The 23990-nt window shown below is 39.4% G+C and overlaps 1 protein-coding gene across 1 annotated transcript in view; it reads left to right on the forward strand.

The window, feature by feature from the left end:
* Nucleotides 1-23990, forward strand: part of soat2 (sterol O-acyltransferase 2) — a 44339-nt gene that overhangs the window by 1445 nt on the left and 18904 nt on the right. Inside the window, exons 2-7 of the mRNA XM_065002053.1 lie at nt 8327-8523; nt 8677-8723; nt 8919-9112; nt 9399-9452; nt 17998-18105; nt 21940-22222. Coding sequence (XP_064858125.1) covers nt 8388-8523; nt 8677-8723; nt 8919-9112; nt 9399-9452; nt 17998-18105; nt 21940-22222 — 822 coding nt within the window. The 5' untranslated portion in view covers nt 8327-8387. The remainder of the gene's footprint in view (nt 1-8326; nt 8524-8676; nt 8724-8918; nt 9113-9398; nt 9453-17997; nt 18106-21939; nt 22223-23990) is intronic.

Consider the following 23990-nt stretch of genomic DNA (forward strand, 5'->3'; position numbering starts at 1 on the left):
ACAGAGATCAGAGATGACCTTAGAGATCACAGAGATCAGCGATGAATTTAGAGATCACAGAGATCAGAGATGACCTTAGAGATCACAGAGATCAGAGATGAATTTAGAGATCACAGAGATCAGAGATGAATTTAGAGATCACAGAGCTCATTCTATATCTTCTATGTATGTGAAAGGACCACTGAGAAACTGGGAATCAGGTACAGGGTGCTTGTTAATGTGAATTGCTGAGTCATTTATTCATTTCCAGCTCTGGTAGATAATCTAATAACATAAAGCAATAACAGGACGTTGGCCTGGATGACAGAATCCCAAACCTTCAGTACTCTATGGTGAGGGACGGAGATGGCCAAACCTTCAGTACTCTATGGTGAGGGACGGAGATGGCCAAACCTTCAGTACTCTATGGTGAGGGACAGAGATGGCCAAACCTTCAGTACTCTATGGTGAGGGACGGAGATGGCCAAACCTTCAGTATTCTATGGTGAGGGACGGAGATGGCCAAACCTTCAGTACTCTATGGTGAGGGACGGAGATGGCCAAACCTTCAGTATTCTATGGTGAGGGACGGAGATGGCCAAACCTTCAGTACTCTATGGTGAGGGACGGAGATGGCCAAACCTTCAGTACTCTATGGTGAGGGACGGAGATGGCCAAACCTTCAGTACTCTATGGTGAGGGACGGAGATGGCCAAACCTTCAGTACTCTATGGTGAGGGACGGAGATGGCCAAACCTTCAGTACTCTATGGTGAGGGACGGAGATGGCCAAACCTTCAGTACTCTATGGTGAGGGACGGAGATGGCCAAACCTTCAGTACTCTATGGTGAGGGACGGAGATGGCCAAGGTTTTAGCGGTACGATTTGCTACAATCTGATGGTAGTTTGAGTTCAACCAGAGAAGGATGGATGCTACTGTACTGTCTAATGACAGATACGCTTAAATGTACTGTGAACAAGTCACAGACCATCAATGTTTCTACTGTGTGTCTTCTAGTTCTGGGCATTGACTCAACTCAACTGGGCATTGACTCGACTCAACTGGGCATTGACTCGACTCAACTGGGTATTGACTCGACTCAACTGGGTATTGACTCGACTCAACTGGGCATTGACTCGACTCAACTGGGTATTGACTCGACTCAACTGGGCATTGACTCAAAAAGCACAGAATATTCAGAGAGTTAAACACTCCTCTTCATTGAATTCCCACATGACCATAAGCATGTTTTATTGCTGTCTTCTACTTCACACTATATTCAATCCGCATAGCAGAAGTTCAGTTTTACAGCGAGATTGACATTTAAAAGGCAATGTTCCCGCTTTAGCGGAGCCCACCTTCACGGTAAACACCGCTTATGTTGGCACAACTGTAGATTACCTTCACGTTTTTATCGCGGAATGTGTAACATTTCAGCGATACAGACTGAATAGAACCCTTGGACTCTAGTGTCTTCGAGTTTTACAATGATACAGTACCAGCAAATTCTGTCATTAGTTCAAAATGAAAGAACAGCCTCTACTCACATGAAAATAATCATTGAGTAAATGAGAGAGAGAGAGAGAGAGACATTGGGAATGAGAGAGGGAGGGAGGGAGAGAGAGGGAATGAGAGAATGAAAACAGGAAACACACAAGAGATGATAACCGCTAGTAAAGCCTGACACTGATCAAACACTACAGATAAACAAACGTGTGCTACTACTGGTCAGGGTAATGTGGCTTGTTTATGTCTTGTTGTTGTTTTTGTTTTTGGGGTGACCATGGACAGGTTGTTCGCCATCTCTCTCTTCCAATCGAGTCGTCAGCGTATCTTTAGACAGAGCTCGTGTGCTATTTACAAATCAAACCCTTCCGAGAACATACCGTACAGGGAGTTAATGGGTCAACAGAAAATGGAAGGATAAGGAACGATGAGGTTACTGTTGGTCAGGACAACATATCTTTCCCCCGATAGTGACACAAACAGAGAGATAGAGAGTGAAACTGAGGTTACTATATTGCCCATGACAGACCCTCTTTATCTGTCTCCCCTACTGTACTGCAGAGGCTGATCATTGTATCTTAAGACAGAGCTCAACTATGTACAAGTCCAATCCCCCATAAAGATAATACAGGGAGTCAATGGAAAGGGATGAGGAGCATGATCCCTCTGAATCTGTCCTCTACCATCTCCCTATGGGTCCGCAGAGTTACTGCAGGGGGTCTGCACATTTTTTTAATAGATTTTTTTAATTGTGGAAAAATATTAGTTTGGGATTTTTTTATGTGAAAAATATATTATTTTATGAATATCACTAGCTACAACAGAATACCATTGTGGATGCACTTTTTATGTCTCTGCGTCCAGTACGAAGGAAGTTAGAGGTAGTGTCGTGACGTTGTATTAGTTAATGTGACGACTGTTGTTCATCGAAAGGTTAAAGTTTCTAATTGCGTGATTAACTGAATCACGCAATTATTAACTCATTAACCTGGGGTACCATGGGAAAACTAGTTTTTATTGAGTTTCTATTTTCCAAATTAACTCAAAGAATATCAGAATATCGATTTTACAACAGTCGCTAATTAACCAGTTACCTCTTACAATCTCGTTCTGAACGTCGTATAGCCCGTGAATCTGCACGGACCCGGGTCTCACCAATGAGTTCGTACCACACCAATCTTAGTTGAATATTTATTTACTAAAAAGCTAAAATGATGATAAAAGATACACATAGACAAAACACATTATAGGCTATTGATTAGAACTTAGTATAACGGGCCAATACACTATGGCGCGTGTTACCCACAATGAGGATTTCAAACGAGAGAGAAAAACAGAAAGTACACAAGATACATATATATTTGGGTGAATTTGTTAGCTATGCTATTCTATGGGTCAGAATATAATGATGTAATTACGTGGGGATGATCTCAGAGGATTCTCTGCGTAGGCCTTCAGCTGTTTGACGACGCGCTACTCTGGCGCACCTCTCTGGTCGTCCTCATGATGTCATTTTGCCTTAGGAGTCTGTTCCCTCACCCTTTGCTCTGGAAGGGGTCTTCTGAGGACAGACAGCTCTGTAGCTCAGAGCTCACAGCATAGGAATGAACCCCTTTAGATACTACGATTCGATGGGAGATGGAGGCTAGGTGGTTCGACTTGAATTCACCCGCTTAGACACAGCTACTCATCCGTAGCTTGGGTAGAAAAGGATTTCTTTGTCCTCAAACATGCGTTGCGTTCTGGGTTCGTTGACTTTTTAGACCTTGCTGCAGCTGGGGTCACGTAGTCCTGTAAATTCTATATTCACAGGTTTTATACCCTTGGGTCAGAAGTGGGCGTAACTGCCTTTAGGGCAATTCTCTGGGCGTACCAAGTTAAATCCCATTTTAGACAACTAACTTCACATTTCATCTTCCCCAAAACATTCTCTTTGATTTGGATATTTTCCATACAACGTACAATGTATAAACATCAAACATATAAATCCAATCAAAATCAAATCAAATCAAATGTATTTATATAGCCCTTCGTACATCAGCTGATATCTCAAAGTGCTGTACAGAAACCCAGCCTGAAACCCCAAACAGCAAGCAATGCAGGTGTAGAAGCACGGTGGCTAGTAAAAACTCACTAGAAAGGCCAAAACCTAGAAAGAAACCTAGAAAGGAACCAGGCAATGTGGGGTGGCCAGTCCTCTTCTGGCTGTGCCGGGTGGAGATTATAACAGAACATGGCCAAGATGTTCAAATGTTCATAAATGACCAGCATGGTCGAATAATAATAAGGCAGAACAGTTGAAACTGGAGCAGCAGCACAGTCAGGTGGAAGTTGAAACTGGAGCAGCAGCATGGCCAGGTGGACTGGGGACAGCAAGGAGTCATCATGTCAGGTAGTCCTGGGGCATGGTCCTAGGGCTCAGGTCAGTTGAAACTGGAACAGCAGCATGGCCAGGTGGACTGGGGACAGCAAGGAGTCATCATGTCAGGTAGTCCTGGGGCATGGTCCTAGGGCTCAGGTCAGTTGAAACTGGAACAGCAGCATGGCCAGGTGGACTGGGGACAGCAAGGAGTCATCATGTCAGGTAGTCCTGGGGCATGGTCCTAGGGCTCAGGTCCTCCGAGAGAGAGAAAGAAAGAGAGAAGGAGAGAATTAGAGAACGCACACTTAGATTCACACAGGACACCGAATAGGACAGGAGAAGTACTCCAGATATAACAAACTGACCCCAGCCCCCCGACACATAAACTACTGCAGCATAAATACTGGAGGCTGAGACAGGAGGGGTCAGGAGACACTGTGGCCCCATCCGAGGACACCCCCGGACAGGGCCAAACAGGAAGGATATAACCCCACCCACCCCACCACTAGAGGGATATCTTCAACCACCAACTTACCATCCTGAGACAAGGCTGAGTATAGCCCACATAGATCTCCGCCACGGCACAACCCAAGGGGGGGGCGCCAACCCAGACAGGATGGCCACAACAGTGAATCAACCCACTCAGGTGACGCACCCCCTCCAGGGACGGCATGAGAGAGCCCCAGTAAGCCAGTGACTCAGCCCCTGTAATAGGGTTAGAGGCAGAGAATCCCAGTGGAAAGAGAGGAACCGGCCAGGCAGAGACAGCAAGGGCGGTTCGTTGCTCCAGAGCCTTTCCGTTCACCTTCCCACTCCTGGGCCAGACTACACTCAATCATATGACCTATTGAAGAGATGAGTCTTCAGTAAAGACTTAAAGGTTGAGACCGAGTTTGCGTCTCTGACATGGGTAGGCAAACCGTTCCATAAAAATGGAGCTCTATAGGAGAAAGCCCTAACTCCAGCTGTTTGCTTAGAAATTCTAGGGACAATTAGGAGGCCTGCGTCTTGTGACCGTAGCGTACGTGTAGGTATGTACGGCAGGACCAAATCAGAGAGATAGGTAGGAGCAAGCCCATGTAATGCTTTGTAGGTTAGCAGTAAAACCTTGAAATCAGCCCTTGCTTTGAAAGGAAGCCAGTGTAGAGAGGCTAGCACTGGAGTAATATGATCACATTTTTTTGTTCTAGTCAGGATTCTAGCAGCCGTATTTAGCACTAACTGAAGTTTATTTAGTGCTTTATCCGGGTAGCCGGAAAATAGAGCATTGCAGTAGTCTAACCTAGAAGTGACAAAAGCATGGATTAATTTTTCTGCATCATTTTTGGACAGAAAGTTTCTGATTTTTGCAATGTTACGTAGATGGAAAAAAGCTGTCCTCGAAATGGTCTTGATATGTTCTTCAAAAGAGAGATCAGGGTCCAGAGTAACGCCGAGGTCCTTCACAGTTTTATTTGAGACGACTGTACAACCATTAAGATTAATTGTCAGATTCAACAGAAGATCTCTTTGTTTCTTGGGACCTAGAACAAGCATCTCTGTTTTGTCCGAGTTTAATAGTAGAAAGTTTGCAGCCATCCACTTCCTTATGTCTGAAACACATGCTTCTAGCGAGGGCAATTTTGGGGCTTCACCATGTTTCATTGAAATGTACAGCTGTGTGTCATCCGCATAGCAGTGAAAGTTTACATTATGTTTTCGAATAACATCCCCAAGAGGTAAAATATATAGTGAAAACAATAGTGGTCCTAAAACGGAACCTTGAGGAACACCGAAATTTACAGTTGATTTGTCAGAGGACAAACCATTCACAGAGACAAACTGATATCTTTCCGACAGATAAGATCTAAACCAGGCCAGAACATGTCCGTGTAGACCAATTTGGGTTTCCAATCTCTCCAAAAGAATGTGGTGATCGATGGTATCAAAAGCAGCACTAAGGTCTAGGAGCACGAGGACAGATGCAGAGCCTCGGTCCGATGCCATTAAAATGTAATTTACCACCTTCACCAGTGCCGTCTCAGTGCTATGATGGGGTCTAAAACCAGACTGAAGCATTTCATATACATTGTTTGTCTTCAGGAAGGCAGTGAGTTGCTGCGCAACAGCCCTCTCTAAAATTTTTGAGAGGAATGGAAGATTCGATATAGGCCGATAGTTTTTTATTTTTTTATTTTCTGGGTCAAGGTTTGGCTTTTTCAAGAGAGGCTTTATTACTGCCACTTTTAGTGAGTTTGGAAAACTCTAGGAAAACTCTTCACATTACAATGTTTTCGTAATAACGTCATCTATTAACTTTGAATAACAAAACAAAAATGACATACATTTTCATATTCCATCTATCGTCATGACCACCATTGTGGCTGACAGAAACCATTGTTCCAAAGTCCCTTTATTTCATGTTTAATGTTCTGAGGCTGGTTCTCCATAGTAACAGGACAAAGGAATTTGTCTGTGGCCTAAGATTTACCAGGGGCGTGAGGGGTCATAAGAGAGAGATAATCTGTAGGGTTGTGGTCTCCTGTAATCTGACCTGATCAGGACAGTCATGACAGTAGTTTCAGGAGCCAATACTTACTAGCGTTAGCGCAATGACTAGAAGTCTGACTAGAAGTCTACAGGAACAGTTAGCATGCTAGCTGTTCCTGTTCATCTGACTCTGGGGAAGTAGATAAATGGCTTCATTGCCAAAAAATGTATTTTTTCCCTCTTCTTGGCTCACCCATCCCGTAAGCGGGATCATTTTCGGCAACATCCGCTGAATTGCAGAGCGCCAAATATTTAATTTTCATGAAATCACAAGTGCAATATAGCAAATCACAGCAAATCACAGCTTAGCTTGTTGTTAATCCACCTGGCGTGTCAGATTTCAAAAAAGCTTTACAGCAAAAGCTATCCAAGCGTTTATGTTAGGACATCTCTCTCAGCAGACAAAACATTACAAACAGCTAGCAGCAAAGTAGATTGGTCACAAAAGCCAGAAAAACAATAAAATTAATCGCTTACCTTTGATGATCTTTGGATGATTGCACTCACGAGACTCCCAGTTACACAATAAATGTTCCTTTTGTTCCATAAAGAATCTTTTTAAATACAAAAATCTCCATTTGGTTGGCGCGTAATGTTCAGAAATGTACAGGTTCGAGCGGTCACGACGGGGCAGTAGAAAATTCCAAAGGGCATCCATAAAGTACGTAGAAACACGTCAAACGTTTTTTTATAATCCATCCTCAGGTTGTTTTTACAATAAATAACCTATAATATTTCAACCGGACCGTAGCTTTTTCAATAGGAGAGAGAGAGAAAATGCTGTTGCGCATGCAAAACTCTGCTGGCACCCAGCCATCCACAGACTGTTCACACCATGTGGAAGCCATAGAGAAAATAATCTGGTTGATATCCCTTTAAATGGACGGAAGGCATGCAATGGAACAGGAACATTTGTTTCTCTTAGGCACTTCCTTGTTGGATTTTCCTCAGGTTTTCGCCTGCAATATCAGTTCTGTTATATTCACAGACAATATTATGACAGTTTTGGAAACTTTAGAGTGTTGTCTATCCTAGTCTGACAATTATATGCATATTCTAGATTCTGGGCCTGAGAAATAGGCAGTTTCATTTGGGTACGTTTTTCATCCAAACATCAAAATACTGCCCCCTACACTCAACAGGTTTTTAACATGAAGGAAATTCATTGGGGCTAATTACAGGGCTGTCTAATGGTTGTTTTTGTGATGGAAGGACAGCTTCTGTGTCAACTTACGATCAACACCAGATAGAAAGCATACAGAAAGGATATTGAACTATATATATATATACTGTATATGTTTTAATAATATTGAACTATATATATATACTGTATATGTTTAATAATACCATCTTTGAGAAATAACAATCAATTAAAAGCTAGACCGCAAAAAAAATTTGCAAAATAAAAAATAAATTGCCGTTCAGAGCACATTAGCTTTAAAACTACAAAATTGTCTCTCCTCTCCATGCCAAATAAGCCCCCCCAAAAAAAAGAAAATTGCAGCTCAATGGAAAAATGTGTAGAATAGCATTACAACAGCTAAATTAATCCAGTTGCTAAGATACCTTTATAGGTAAAAGACTATATTAGAGTTGACTCTTCCGCTTACAATGAACAGTGCGGGAGGTCGAAATAATTAAACTGTCTACAAAAGCTATTAATTTTAAAATGTTGATTACTACAGTACAGAACTGCTAGATATAGGATCCCAAAGGACGTTTCCCTATATCTTTATGACAGCCATCTTCTCTTTCTGGTTATTTATGCTTTAGATAAGGGTTTTTAACTTTTTACTTTCACAAGATTCAGGGGGCTACAAGTACAAGTGTGTCTATATTTGTGTAATACACTTTAAAAGCTATAGGAGATTATAGTCAATGGGTTGGGTCTGCAACAGGTTCTGTCTTCATCCAGACACGTGTTCAAATCTAATCTGTTTCTCCTTCAGGTTCCTCCAGCAGGGCAATACCTATACAGAACCCATCCCTGCGTCTTGACCCGGAGGTGCCATGGCAGCAGACAGCAACAGACTTGGAGACACCACGGCCACAGAGACAGCCACCAGATTGGTGCACCGAAACATTAACAACCCCAACGCTGGAGAGACCGACAGCTCTATCTCCAGTGGAGAGGTCACTAACCATGGTGAGCAGTATGTCAACACAGAGGCAACAACAGAGGCAACACACTATCCTCCATATCATCATCATCATCGTCATCATCACAGATTGTTCCCATCCTGTATGTAATAGATGTTACAGTAGGCTAGCTACCACAACTGTTTATTTCTGTGTACAGTGGAGAAGCACGCTGAGGATCTGATACAGTGGAAGAGGCATGTGGAGGTCGGTACACTGATGTCTCTATTGTACCTAGATGCCACTTATCAAGTAAAGGACTCTGTTTATATGTGCCAACCTGCCAACCTATCAACCTATGCTGTGTGTGTGTGTGTGTGTGTGTGTGTGTGTGTGTGTGTGTGTGTGTGTGTGTGTGTGTGTGTGTGTGTGTGTGTGTGTGTGTGTGTGTGTCCTGTGCAGCGAGTAAAGAGTAAGGTGCTGGATCAGATTCAGGGGCATCTGAGTGACCTGCTAGACAAGGCCCTGACTGAATCTGTCCAGACATTTACGCAGAATGAGAACCATGGCAACAACCACGTTAACCATGTCAACAACAACCATGTCACCAGAGACGGGACAGTCACCACCACTAACAACAACGAAAACTTCCACAGGTTAGGACAGCTTTGATAATGCTGTACTGTACTACACTAGACTACATTACACTGTACTATAATGTACTGTACTATAATGTACTATACTGTACTATAATGTACTATACTGTACTATACCATACCGATGGATGACAACACACAGTTTAGGATCTATGTGTGAGGTTGGGCCCAGTTTCTCCTGGTCAACTCCCTGCTATGTCCATGAAGGTCCCTGTAGATGTTTGTATGAAAGTGACTGTAGCAGTTGATCTTCACATGTTGATTTCATCTTCTTTGTTCATTTCAGAACCCACACGGAAAAGGATGGAAAAGTATTTATGGACAGACGCTCCATTCTAGAGTTAGTTCATTTTATTTAAACAGACTCTCCATTCTAGAGTTAGTTCATTTTATTTAAACAGACACTCCATTCTGGAGTTAGTTCATTGTATTTATTTAAACAGACGCTCCATTCTGGAGTTAGTTCATTGTATTTATTTAAACAGACGCTCCATTCTAGAGTTAGTTCATTTTATTTAAACAGACGCTCCATTCTAGAGTTAGTTCATTTTATTTAAACAGACGCTCCATTCTAGAGTTAGTTCATTTTATTTAAACAGACGCTCCATTCTAGAGTTAGTTCATTTTATTTAAACAGACGCTCCATTCTAGAGTTAGTTCATTTTATTTAAACAGACGCTCCATTCTAGAGTTAGTTCATTGTATTTATTTAAACAGACGCTCCATTCTAGAGTTAGTTCATTGTATTTATTTAAACAGACGCTCCATTCTAGAGTTAGTTCATTTTATTTAAACAGACGCTCCATTCTAGAGTTAGTTCATTTTATTTATTTAAACAGACGCTCCATTCTAGAGTTAGTTCATTTTATTTATTTAAACAGACGCTCCATTCTAGAGTTAGTTCATTTTATTTATTTAAACAGACGCTCCATTCTAGAGTTAGTTCATTTTATTTATTTAAACAGACTCTCCATTCTAGAGTTAGTTCATTTTATTTAAACAGACGCTCCATTCTAGAGTTAGTTCATTTTATTTAAACAGACGCTCCATTCTGGAGTTAGTTCATTTGATTTATTTAAACAGACGCTCCATTCTAGAGTTAGTTCATTTTATTTATTTAAACAGACGCTCCATTCTAGAGTTAGTTCATTTTATTTAAACAGACACTCCATTCTGGAGTTAGTTCATTGTATTTATTTAAACAGACGCTCCATTCTGGAGTTAGTTCATTTTATTTAAACAGACGCTCCATTCTAGAGTTAGTTCATTTTATTTAAACAGACTCTCCATTCTAGAGTTAGTTCATTTTATTTAAACAGACTCTCCATTCTAGAGTTAGTTCATTTTATTTAAACAGACGCTCCATTCTGGAGTTAGTTCATTTTATTTAAACAGACTCTCCATTCTAGAGTTAGTTCATTTTATTTAAACAGACGCTCCATTCTAGAGTTAGTTGATTTTATTTATTTAAACAGACTCTCCATTCTAGAGTTAGTTCATTTTATTTAAACAGACGCTCCATTCTAGAGTTAGTTCATTTTATTTATTTAAACAGACGCTCCATTCTAGAGTTAGTTCATTTTATTTAAACAGACGCTCCATTCTAGAGTTAGTTCATTGTATTTATTTAAACAGACGCTCCATTCTAGAGTTAGTTCATTTTATTTAAACAGACTCTCCATTCTAGAGTTAGTTCATTTTATTTAAACAGACGCTCCATTCTGGAGTTAGTTCATTTTATTTAAACAGACTCTCCATTCTAGAGTTAGTTCATTTCATTTAAACAGACGCTCCATTCTAGAGTTAGTTCATTTTATTTCAACAGACGCTCCATTCTAGAGTTAGTTGATTTTATTTATTTAAACAGACTCTCCATTCTAGAGTTAGTTCATTTTATTTAAACAGACGCTCCATTCTAGAGTTAGTTCATTTGATTTATTTAAACAGACGCTCCATTCTAGAGTTAGTTCATTTTATTTAAACAGACGCTCCATTCTGGAGTTAGTTCATTTTATTTAAACAGACTCTCCATTCTAGAGTTAGTTCATTTTATTTAAACAGACGCTCCATTCTAGAGTTAGTTCATTTTATTTCAACAGACGCTCCATTCTAGAGTTAGTTGATTTTATTTATTTAAACAGACTCTCCATTCTAGAGTTAGTTCATTTTATTTAAACAGACGCTCCATTCTAGAGTTAGTTCATTTGATTTATTTAAACAGACGCTCCATTCTAGAGTTAGTTCATTTTATTTAAACAGACGCTCCATTCTAGAGTTAGTTCATTTTATTTAAACAGACTCTCCATTCTAGAGTTAGTTCATTTTATTTAAACAGACGCTCCATTTTAGAGTTAGTTCATTGTATTTATTTAAACAGACGCTCCATTCTAGAGTTAGTTCATTTTATTTAAACAGACGCTCCATTCTAGAGTTAGTTCATTGTATTTATTTAAACAGACGCTCCATTCTGGAGTTAGTTCATTTTATTTAAACAGACGCTCCATTCTGGAGTTAGTTCATTTTATTTATTTAAACAGACACTCCATTCTAGAGTTAGTTCATTTTATTTATTTAAACAGACGCTCCATTCTAGAGTTAGTTCATTTTATTTAAACAGACGCTCCATTCTGGAGTTAGTTCATTTTATTTAAACAGACGCTCCATTCTAGAGTTAGTTCATTTTATTTAAACAGACGCTCCATTCTAGAGTTAGTTCATTTTATTTAAACAGACTCTCCATTCTAGAGTTAGTTCATTTTATTTAAACAGACTCTCCATTCTGGAGTTAGTTCATTTTATTTAGTTAAACAGACGCTCCATTCTAGAGTTAGTTCATTTTATTTAAACAGACGCTCCATTCTAGAGTTAGTTCATTGTATTTATTTAAACAGACGCTCCATTCTAGAGTTAGTTCATTGTATTTATTTAAACAGACGCTCCATTCTAGAGTTAGTTCATTTTATTTAAACAGACGCTCCATTCTGGAGTTAGTTCATTGTATTTAAACAGACGCTCCATTCTGGAGTTAGTTCATTGTATTTATTTAAACAGACGCTCCATTCTGGAGTTAGTTCATTTTATTTAAACAGACGCTCCATTCTAGAGTTAGTTCATTTTATTTAAACAGACGCTCCATTCTAGAGTTAGTTCATTTTATTTAAACAGACTCTCCATTCTAGAGTTAGTTCATTTTATTTAAACAGACGCTCCATTCTGGAGTTAGTTCATTTTATTTAAACAGACTCTCCATTCTAGAGTTAGTTCATTTTATTTAAACAGACGCTCCATTCTAGAGTTAGTTGATTTTATTTATTTAAACAGACTCTCCATTCTAGAGTTAGTTCATTTTATTTAAACAGACGCTCCATTCTAGAGTTAGTTCATTTGATTTATTTAAACAGACGCTCCATTCTAGAGTTAGTTCATTTTATTTAAACAGACGCTCCATTCTAGAGTTAGTTCATTGTATTTATTTAAACAGACGCTCCATTCTAGAGTTAGTTCATTTTATTTAAACAGACTCTCCATTCTAGAGTTAGTTCATTTTATTTAAACAGACGCTCCATTCTGGAGTTAGTTCATTTTATTTAAACAGACTCTCCATTCTAGAGTTAGTTCATTTTATTTAAACAGACGCTCCATTCTAGAGTTAGTTCATTTTATTTCAACAGACGCTCCATTCTAGAGTTAGTTGATTTTATTTATTTAAACAGACTCTCCATTCTAGAGTTAGTTCATTTTATTTAAACAGACGCTCCATTCTAGAGTTAGTTCATTTGATTTATTTAAACAGACGCTCCATTCTAGAGTTAGTTCATTTTATTTAAACAGACGCTCCATTCTAGAGTTAGTTCATTTTATTTAAACAGACTCTCCATTCTAGAGTTAGTTCATTTTATTTAAACAGACGCTCCATTTTAGAGTTAGTTCATTGTATTTATTTAAACAGACGCTCCATTCTAGAGTTAGTTCATTTTATTTAAACAGACGCTCCATTCTAGAGTTAGTTCATTGTATTTATTTAAACAGACGCTCCATTCTGGAGTTAGTTCATTTTATTTAAACAGACGCTCCATTCTGGAGTTAGTTCATTTTATTTATTTAAACAGACACTCCATTCTAGAGTTAGTTCATTTTATTTATTTAAACAGACGCTCCATTCTAGAGTTAGTTCATTTTATTTAAACAGACGCTCCATTCTAGAGTTAGTTCATTGTATTTATTTAAACAGACGCTCCATTCTAGAGTTAGTTCATTTTATTTAAACAGACGCTCCATTCTGGAGTTAGTTCATTTTATTTAAACAGACGCTCCATTCTAGAGTTAGTTCATTTTATTTAAACAGACGCTCCATTCTGGAGTTAGTTCATTTTATTTAAACAGACGCTCCATTCTGGAGTTAGTTCATTTTATTTAAACAGACGCTCCATTCTAGAGTTAGTTCATTTTATTTAAACAGACGCTCCATTCTAGAGTTAGTTCATTTTATTTAAACAGACTCTCCATTCTAGAGTTAGTTCATTTTATTTAAACAGACTCTCCATTCTGGAGTTAGTTCATTTTATTTAGTTAAACAGACGCTCCATTCTAGAGTTAGTTCATTTTATTTAAACAGACGCTCCATTCTAGAGTTAGTTCATTGTATTTATTTAAACAGACGCTCCATTCTAGAGTTAGTTCATTGTATTTATTTAAACAGACGCTCCATTCTAGAGTTAGTTAATTTTATTTAAACAGACGCTCCATTCTGGAGTTAGTTCATTTTATTTAGTTAAACAGACGCTCCATTCTAGAGTTAGTTCATTTTATTTAAACAGACGCTCCATTCTAGAGTTAGTTCATTTTATTTAAACAGACGCTCCATTCTGGAGTTAGTTCATTTTATTTAGTTAAACAGACGCTCCATTCTAGAGTTAGTTCATTTTATTTAAACAGACGCTCCATTCTAGATTTAGTTCATTTTATTTAAACAGACGCTCCATTCTAGAGTTAGTTCATTTTATTTAAACAGACGCTCCATTCTAGAGTTAGTTCATTGTATTTATTTAAACAGACGCTCCATTCTAGAGTTAGTTCATTGTATTTATTTAAACAGACGCTCCATTCTAGAGTTAGTTCATTTTATTTAAACAGACGCTCCATTCTGGAGTTAGTTGATTTTATTTCAACAGACGCTACATTCTAGAGTTAGTTGATTTTATTTAAACAGACGCTCCATTCTAGAGTTAGTTCATTTTATTTAAACAGACGCTCCATTCTAGAGTTAGTTCATTTTATTTAGTTAAACAGACGCTCCATTCTAGAGTTAGTTCATTTTATTTAAACAGACGCTCCATTCTAGAGTTAGTTCATTTTATTTAAACAGACGCTACATTCTAGAGTTAGTTCATTTTATTTAAACAGACGCTCCATTCTAGAGTTAGTTCATTGTATTTATTTAAACAGACGCTCCATTCTGGAGTTAGTTCATTTTATTTAAACAGACGCTCCATTCTAGAGTTAGTTCATTTTATTTAAACAGACGCTCCATTCTAGAGTTAGTTCATTGTATTTATTTAAACAGACGCTCCATTCTAGAGTTAGTTCATTTTATTTAAACAGACGCTCCATTCTAGAGTTAGTTCATTTTATTTAAACAGACGCTCCATTCTAGAGTTAGTTCATTTTATTTAAACAGACGCTCCATTCTAGAGTTAGTTCATTTTATTTAAACAGACGCTCCATTCTAGAGTTAGTTCATTTTATTTAAACAGACGCTACATTCTAGAGTTAGTTCATTTTATTTAAACAGACGCTCCATTCTAGAGTTAGTTCATTGTATTTATTTAAACAGACGCTCCATTCTGGAGTTAGTTCATTTTATTTAAACAGACGCTCCATTCTAGAGTTAGTTCATTTTATTTAAACAGACGCTCCATTCTAGAGTTAGTTCATTGTATTTATTTAAACAGACGCTCCATTCTAGAGTTAGTTCATTTTATTTAAACAGACGCTCCATTCTAGAGTTAGTTCATTTTATTTAAACAGACGCTCCATTCTAGAGTTAGTTCATTTTATTTAAACAGACGCTCCATTCTGGAGTTAGTTGATTTTATTTCAACAGACGCTACATTCTAGAGTTAGTTCATTTTATTTAAACAGACGCTCCATTCTAGAGTTAGTTCATTTTATTTAAACAGACGCTCCATTCTAGAGTTAGTTCATTTTATTTAAACAGACGCTCTATTCTAGAGTTAGTTCATTTTATTTAGTTAAACAGACGCTCCATTCTAGAGTTAGTTCATTTTATTTAGTTAAACAAACGCTCCATTCTAGAGTTAGTTCATTTTATTTAAACAGACGCTCCATTCTAGAGTTAGTTCATTTTATTTAAACAGACGCTCCATTCTGGAGTTAGTTCATTTTTTTCTATTATGAGTGGCCTTAAACTGAACCTGATCCATTAGATATACAGTGCCTTGCGAAAGTATTCGGCCCCCTTGAACTTTGCGACCTTTTGCCACATTTCAGGCTTCAAACATAAAGATATAAAACTGTATTTTTTTGTGAAGAATCAACAACAAGTGGGACACAATCATGAAGTGGAACGACATTTATTGGATATTTCAAACTTTTTTAACAATTCAAAAACGGAAAAATTGGGCGTGCAAAATTATTCAGCCCCCTTAAGTTAATACTTTGTATCGCCACCTTTTGCTGCGATTACAGCTGTAAGTCGCTTGGGGTATGTCTCTATCAGTTTTGCACATCGAGAGACTGAAATTTTTTCCCATTCCTCCTTGCAAAACAGCTCGAGCTCAGTGAGGTTGGATGGAGAGCATTTGTGAACAGCAGTTTTCAGTTCTTTCCACAGATTCTCGATTGGATTCAGGTCTGGACTTTGATTTGGCTATTCTAACACCTGGATATGTTTATTTTTGAACCATTCCATTGTAGATTGTGCTTTATGTTTTGGATCATTGTCTTGTTGGAAGACAAATCTCCGTCCCAGTCTCAGGTCTTTTGCAGACTCCATCAGGTTTTCTTCCAGAATGGTCCTGCATTTGGCTCCATCCATCTTCCCATCAATTTTAACCATCTTCCCTGTCCCTGCTGAAGAAAAGCAGGACCAAACCATGATGCTGCCACCACCATGTTTGACAGTGGGGATGGTGTGTTCAGGGTGATGAGCTGTGTTGCTTTTACGCCAAACATAACGTTTTGCATTGTTGCCAAAAAGTTAAATTTTGGTTTCATCTGACCAGAGCACCTTCTTCCACATGTTTGGTGTGTCTCCCAGGTGGCTTGTGGCAAACTTTAAACAACACTTTTTATGGATATCTTTAAGAAATGGCTTTCTTCTTGCCACTCTTCCATAAAGGCCAGATTTGTGCAATATACGACTGATTGTTGTCCTATGGACAGAGTCTCCCACCTCAGCTGTAGATCTTTGCAGTTCATCCAGAGTGATCATGGGCCTCTTGGCTGCATCTCTGATCAGTCTTCTCCTTGTATGAGCTGAAAGTTTAGAGGGACGGCCAGGTCTTGGTAGATTTGCAGTGGTCTGATACTCCTTCCATTTCAATATTATCGCTTGCACAGTGCTCCTTGGGATGTTTAAAGCTTGGGAAATCTTTTGTATCCAAATCCGCTTTAAACTTCTTCACAACAGTATCTCGGACCTGCCTGGTGTGTTCCTTGTTCTTCATGATGCTCTATGCACTTTTAACGGACCTCTGAGACTATCACAGTGCAGGTGCATTTATACGGAGACTTGATTACACACAGGTGGATTGTATTTATCATCATTAGTCATTTAGGTCAACATTGGATCATTCAGAGATCCTCACTGAACTTCTGGAGAGAGTTTGCTGCACTGAAAGTAAAGGGGCTGAATAATTTTGCACGCCCAATTTTTCAGTTTTTGATTTGTTAAAAAAGTTTGAAATATCCAATAAATGTCGTTCCACTTCATGATTGTGTCCCACTTGTTGTTGATTCTTCACAAAAAAATACAGTTTTATATCTTTATGTTTGAAGCCTGAAATGTGGCAAAAGGTCGCAAAGTTCAAGGGGGCCGAATACTTTCGCAAAGGCACTGTATTATAATGTAGGAACATAATGTATTTACATGTGAATCCTCTTGACTTTGTCATTGTGAATTAGTTTATTGTACCTCTAGTTTAAGTTTACCTAGAGTGTGTACTCCAGGTCAGCTTATCTATCATGCAACACCATTATATGATGGGATTCATCTCAAACAAACAAACAAACACAAGACACTAGACATGAACTTAATGTTTTGTACACTTTCCACTAGAGAGAATGTACTGGCCACATGACACAATATTGTGCTATCATGCAACACCATTGTATCAATCCATTGTGTCGTACATCGTCTCTACTGGGCAAAACATTCATTTCATGTCTAGTGTCCTGTGTTTGAGCTGTTTGAGATGAATCCTGTCAGAATAATGTAATACTGTAAATGATAGTGAGATGAATCCTGTCAGAATAATGTAATACTGTATATGATAGCGAGATGAATCCTGTCAGAATAATGTAATACTGTATATGATAGCGAGATGAATCCTGTCAGAATAATGTAATACTGTATATGATAGCGAGATGAATCCTGTCAGAATAATGTAATACTGTATATGATAGTTAGATGAATCCTGTCAGAATAATGTAATACTGTATATGATAGCGAGATGAATCCTGTCAGAATAATGTAATACTGTATATGATAGCGAGATGAATCCTGTCAGAATAATGTAATACTGTATATGATAGTTAGAGTAATCCTGTGTGTTCCTCCACAGTGATCTGTTTGAGATGAATCCTGTCAGAATAATGTAATACTGTATATGATAGTTAGAGTAATCCTGTGTGTTCCTCCACAGTGATCTGTTTGAGATCAACCACATTCGGACCATCTACCACATGTTCATCTCAGTGCTCTTCCTCTTCATCATCAGTACACTGGCTGTGGACTACATCGACCAGGGCAGGTGTGTGTGTGTGTGTATGTGTGTGCGTGCGTACGGAAATGACGTCACGCTGCTTGCTTAGCGAGTTGCGCTTTCTCCTGATTCGGCTCACACCGAGGCTCAAACACAGGACCGCTGCCTTGATAGCACACGCGAACGCCCTCCCGAAGCGTCTTACCAGTCGCGTCACGCAAAAACCTAGCTATTCGTTGACGCAATCGGGCACACATCAGGCTAAGGAGTAAGTTTCACATATCAAATCAAATCTAACTTTATTTATCACATGCGCCAAATACACTTACAGTGAAGTGTTTACTTACAAGCCCTTTAACCAACAATGTAGACCTCACAGTGAAGTGTTTACTTACAAGCCCGTTAACCAACAATGTAGACCTCACAGTGAAGTGTTTACTTACAAGCCCGTTAACCAACAATGTAGACCTCACAGTGAAGTGTTTACTTACAAGCCCGTTAACCAACAATGTAGACCTCACAGTGAAGTGTTTACTTACAAGCCCGTTAACCAACAATGTAGACCTCACAGTGAAGTGTTTACTTACAAGCCCTTTAACCAACAATGTAGACCTCACAGTGAAGTGTTTACTTACAAGCCCTTTAACCAACAATGTAGACCTCACAGTGAAGTGTTTACTTACAAGCCCTTTAACCAACAATGTAGACCTCACAGTGAAGTGTTTACTTACAAGCCCTTTAACCAACAATGTAGACCTCACAGTGAAGTGTTTACTTACAAGCCCTTTAACCAACAATGTAGACCTCACAGTGAAGTGTTTACTTACAAGCCCTTTAACCAACAATGTAGACCTCACAGTGAAGTGTTTACTTACAAGCCCTTTAACCAACAATGTAGTTCAAGAAAGAGTTAAGAAAATATTTACCAAAGGAACTAAAATCAAAAATAATAAAAAGTAACACAATAAAATAACGAGGCTATATACAGGGGGTACCGGTACCGAGTCAGTGTGCGGGGGTACAGGTTAGTAATGAGACTATATACAGGGGGTACCGGTACCGAGTCAGTGTGCGGGGGTACAGGTTAGTAATGAGACTATATACAGGGGGTACTGGTACCGAGTCAATGTGCGGGGGTACAGGTTAGTATTGAGACTATATACAGGGGGTACTGGTACCGAGTCAGTGTGCGGGGGTGCAGGTTAGTAATGAGACTATATACAGGGGGTACTGGTACCGAGTCAGTGTGCGGGGGTACAGGTTAGTAATGAGACTATATACAGGGGGTACTGGTACCGAGTCAGTGTGCGGGGGTACAGGTTAGTAATGAGACTATATACAGGGAGAGCCGGTACCAAGTCAATGTGCGGGGGTACAGGTTAGTAATGAGACTATATACAGGGGGTACTGGTACCGAGTCAATGTGCGGGGGTACAGATTAGTAATGAGGCTATATACAGGGGGTACCGATACCGAGTCAATGTGCGGGGGTACAGATTAGTAATGAGGCTATATACAGGGGGTACCGATACCGAGTCAATGTGCGGGGGTACAGGTTAGTAATGAGACTATATACAGGGGGTACCGGTACCGAGTCAATGTGCAGGGGTACAGGTTAGTAATGAGACTATATACAGGTGGTACTGGTACCGAGTCAATGTGCGGGGGTACAGGTTAGTAATGAGACTATATACAGGGGGCACTGGTACCGAGTCAATGTGCGGGGTACAGGTTAGTAATGAGACTATATACAGGGGGTACAGGTTAGTAATGAGACTATATACAATGAGTACTGGTACCGAGTCAATGTGCAGGGGTACAGGTTAGTAATGAGACTATATACAATGAGTACTGGTACCGAGTCAATGTGCGAGGGTACAGGTTAGTAATGAGACTATATACAGGGGTACCGTACCGAGTCAATGTGCAGGGGTACAGGTTAGTAATGAGACTATATACAATGAGTACTGGTACCGAGTCAATGTGCGAGGGTACAGGTTAGTAATGAGACTATATACAGGGGGTACCGGTACCGAGTCAATGTGCAGGGGTACAGGTTAGTAATGAGACTATATACAATGAGTACTGGTACCGAGTCAATGTGCGAGGGTACAGGTTAGTAATGAGACTATATACAGGGGGTACCTGTACCGAGTCAATGTGCAGGGGTACAGGTTAGTAATGAGACTATATACAATGAGTACTGGTACCGAGTCAATGTGCAGGGGTACAGGTTAGTAATGAGACTATATACAATTAGTACTGGTACCGAGTCAATGTGCGAGGGTACAGGTTAGTAATGAGACTATATACAGGGGGTACCGGTACCGAGTCAATGTGCAGGGGTACAGGTTAGTAATGAGACTATATACAATGAGTACTGGTACCGAGTCAATGTGCAGGGGTACAGGTTAGTAATGAGACTATATACAATGAGTACTGGTACCGAGTCAATGTGCGAGGGTACAGGTTAGTAATGAGACTATATACAGGGGGTACCGGTACCGAGTCAATGTGCGGGGGTACAGGTTAGTAATGAGACTATATACAGGGGGTACCGGTACCGAGTCAATGTGCAGGGGTACAGGTTAGTAATGAGACTATATACAATGAGTACTGGTACCGAGTCAATGTGCAGGGGTACAGGTTAGTAATGAGACTATATACAATGAGTACTGGTACCGAGTCAATGTGCGAGGGTACAGGTTAGTAATGAGACTATATACAGGGGTACCGGTACCGAGTCAATGTGCGGGGTACAGGTTAGTAATGAGACTATATACAGGGGGTACCGGTACACGAGTCAATGTGCAGGGGTACAGGTTAGTAATGAGACTATATACAATGAGTACTGGTACCGAGTCAATGTGCAGGGGTACAGGTTAGTAATGAGACTATATACAATGAGTACTGGTACCGAGTCAATGTGCGAGGGTACAGGTTAGTAATGAGACTATATACAGGGGTACCGGTACCGAGTCAATGTGCGGGGGTACAGGTTAGTCGAGGTCATTTGTACATGTAGGTTAAAGTGACTATGCATTGTGGCTAGGAGTCTCTGACAATTCTTTGGGCTTTCCTTGCTCCTAGAAGAACTCGTCTAGGTCGAAGCGACCGTCTGTGATCGCATACTCCCTAAAGACCTTTGCTCTGAAACACAGCAATATTACTGTTGTTTGTCCCTCTTGAGCCACTGTAGCGACATCATAGCCAGAAACACTTCTTCAAAATAGTCTGAATTAATCATCTAAGATAAATCAAGAAATCTGTCAATAGTTGTTTACGTCTTTTCACCGAGAAGGTCTTAATCTGGTAAATGTTATATCTAACTAAGATGTTTGGTGTAGTATATCTCAAGTTTTTTTTTAAAGCATAAAAAACTTGGCATCTCTTGTGGAATGACAACAAACACTTCATGTTCCCACTCCTACTAGGAGTAGTACTGTTGACCAATCACAGACAAAGGTTTAGACTGGGAAGCATTCGATAAGCTTCGGACTTTACTAAGGTTTTTGAAGAGTCCAATCGCCCATATTTCAATATATTCTATTCAATTCTATTATATTTCAATATATTCTATTCAATTCTATTATATTTCAATATATTCTATTATATTCTATTATATTTCAATATATTCTATTCAATTCTAGTTTGAAGATTCCATTCTATTATATTTCAATATATTCTATTAAATTCTATTTTGAAGATTCCATTCTATTATATTTCAATATATTCTATTAAATTCTATTTGGAAGATTCCATTCTATTATATTTCAATATATTCTATTCAATTCTATTTAGAAGATTCCATTCTATTATATTTCAATATATTCTATTCCATTCTATTATATTTCAATATATTCTATTCAATTCTATCCCCAGACTGGTGCTGGAGTTTGACCTGTTGTCTTATGCCTTTGGGAAGCTACATATAGTAGGTTTGGCCTGGCTGTTGATGTTCAGCTACACGTTGGCCGTGCCCTACTATGCCCTGTCTCTCGGGGGGACTCTCTACCATCGCAGCCCGGTACAGGGGGTACTGTCGGTGGGCGCTGGGCTGGTGCTCTCCGCCTTGCAGGCCGCTGTACTGGGGGTTCTCCCTATATACGTGGTCTTTCACTACCAGCTGCCTCCAGCCTCACGATTCATCATCATATTGGAACAGGTATGGACAACATTGTATAGTAAAGTCAACACTATGAAATTTGGAATTACTAGAAGAGGTATGGATGGATGTGTGTACCTACAGTGGTGTGTGGTGGAGATCTGACTGATAGTGGAAAGTTGAGTAATTAAGTAAAGACAGTGATGAATATAGACACGAGCATCAACAACATCTCATATTTTACGAGTAAAAGTAGAGAACTGATCCTGATTGGACAGTGTCCCATCTCTGCTTGTTGTGACAGTATTTGTATTCATCCTGATTGGACAGTGTCCCATCTCTGCTTGTTGTGACAGTGTTTGTATTCATCCTGATTGGACAGTGTCCCATCTCTGCTTGTTGTGACAGTATTTGTATTCATCCTGATTGGACAGTGTCCCATCTCTGCTTGTTGTGACAGTGTTTGTATTCATCCTGATTGGACAGTGTCCCATCTCTGCTTGTTGTGACAGTATTTGTATTCATCCTGATTGGACAGTGTCCCATCTCTGCTTGTTGTGACAGTGTTTGTATTCATCCTGATTGGACAGTGTCCCATCTCTGCTTGTTGTGACAGTATTTGTATTCAACCTGATTGGACAGTGTCCCATCTCTGCTTGTTGTGACAGTGTTTGTATTCATCCTGATTGGACAGTGTCCCATCTCTGCTTGTTGTGACAGTATTTGTATTCAACCTGATTGGACAGTGTCCCATCTCTGCTTGTTGTGACAGTGTTTATATTCATCCTGATTGGACAGTGTCCCGTCTCTGCTTGTTGTGACAGTATTTGTATTCAACCTGATTGGACAGTGTCCCATCTCTGCTTGTTGTGACAGTATTTGTATTCATCCTGATTGGACTCATCCCATCTCTGCTTGTTGTGGTAGTGTTAATATTTAACTGGATTGGACTCATCCCATCTCTGCTTGTTGTGACAGTGTTTATATTTAACTGGATTGGACTCATCCCATCTCTGCTTGTTGTGGCAGTGTTTATATTTAACTGGATTGGCTTGTTGTGACTCAACTGGATTGACCCCCATCTCTGCTTGTTGTGACAGTGTTTATATTTAACTGGATTGGACTCATCCCATCTCTGCTTGTTGTGACAGTGTTATATTTAACTTTAACCCATGGTTGTGATTTTATATTTAACTGGACTCATCCCATCTCTGCTTGTTGTGGCAGTGTTTATATTTAACTGGATTGGACTCATCCCATCTCTGCTTGTTGTGACAGTGTTTATATTTAACTGGATTGGACTCATCCCATCTCTGCTTGTTGTAGCAGTGTTTATATTTAACTGGATTGGACTCATCCCATCTCTGCTTGTTGTGACAGTGTTTATATTTAACTGGATTGGACTGTTTATATTTAACATCCCATCTCTGCTTGTTGTGACAGTGTTTATATTTAACTGGATTGGACTCATCCCATCTCTGCTTGTTGTGACAGTGTTTATATTTAACTGGATTGGACTCATCCCATCTCTGCTTGTTGTGACAGTGTTTATATTTAACTGGATTGGACTCATCCCATCTCTGCTTGTTGTGACAGTGTTTATATTTAACTGGATTGGACTCATCCCATCTCTGCTTGTTGTGACAGTGTTTATATTTAACTGGATTGGACTCATCCCATCTCTGCTTGTTGTGGCAGTGTTTATATTTAACTGGATTGGACTCATCCCATCTCTGCCCTGGGGCCTGTTGCACAAAACTAGGATAAGGGATTAAGCCAGGATATCTTGGTGATCCTGGCTCAATTGATCCGTAATCCGGTTGCACTA

The sequence above is a fragment of the Oncorhynchus nerka genome, linkage group LG15, assembly GCF_034236695.1.
Source record: "Oncorhynchus nerka isolate Pitt River linkage group LG15, Oner_Uvic_2.0, whole genome shotgun sequence".
Taxonomy (NCBI): domain Eukaryota; kingdom Metazoa; phylum Chordata; class Actinopteri; order Salmoniformes; family Salmonidae; genus Oncorhynchus; species Oncorhynchus nerka.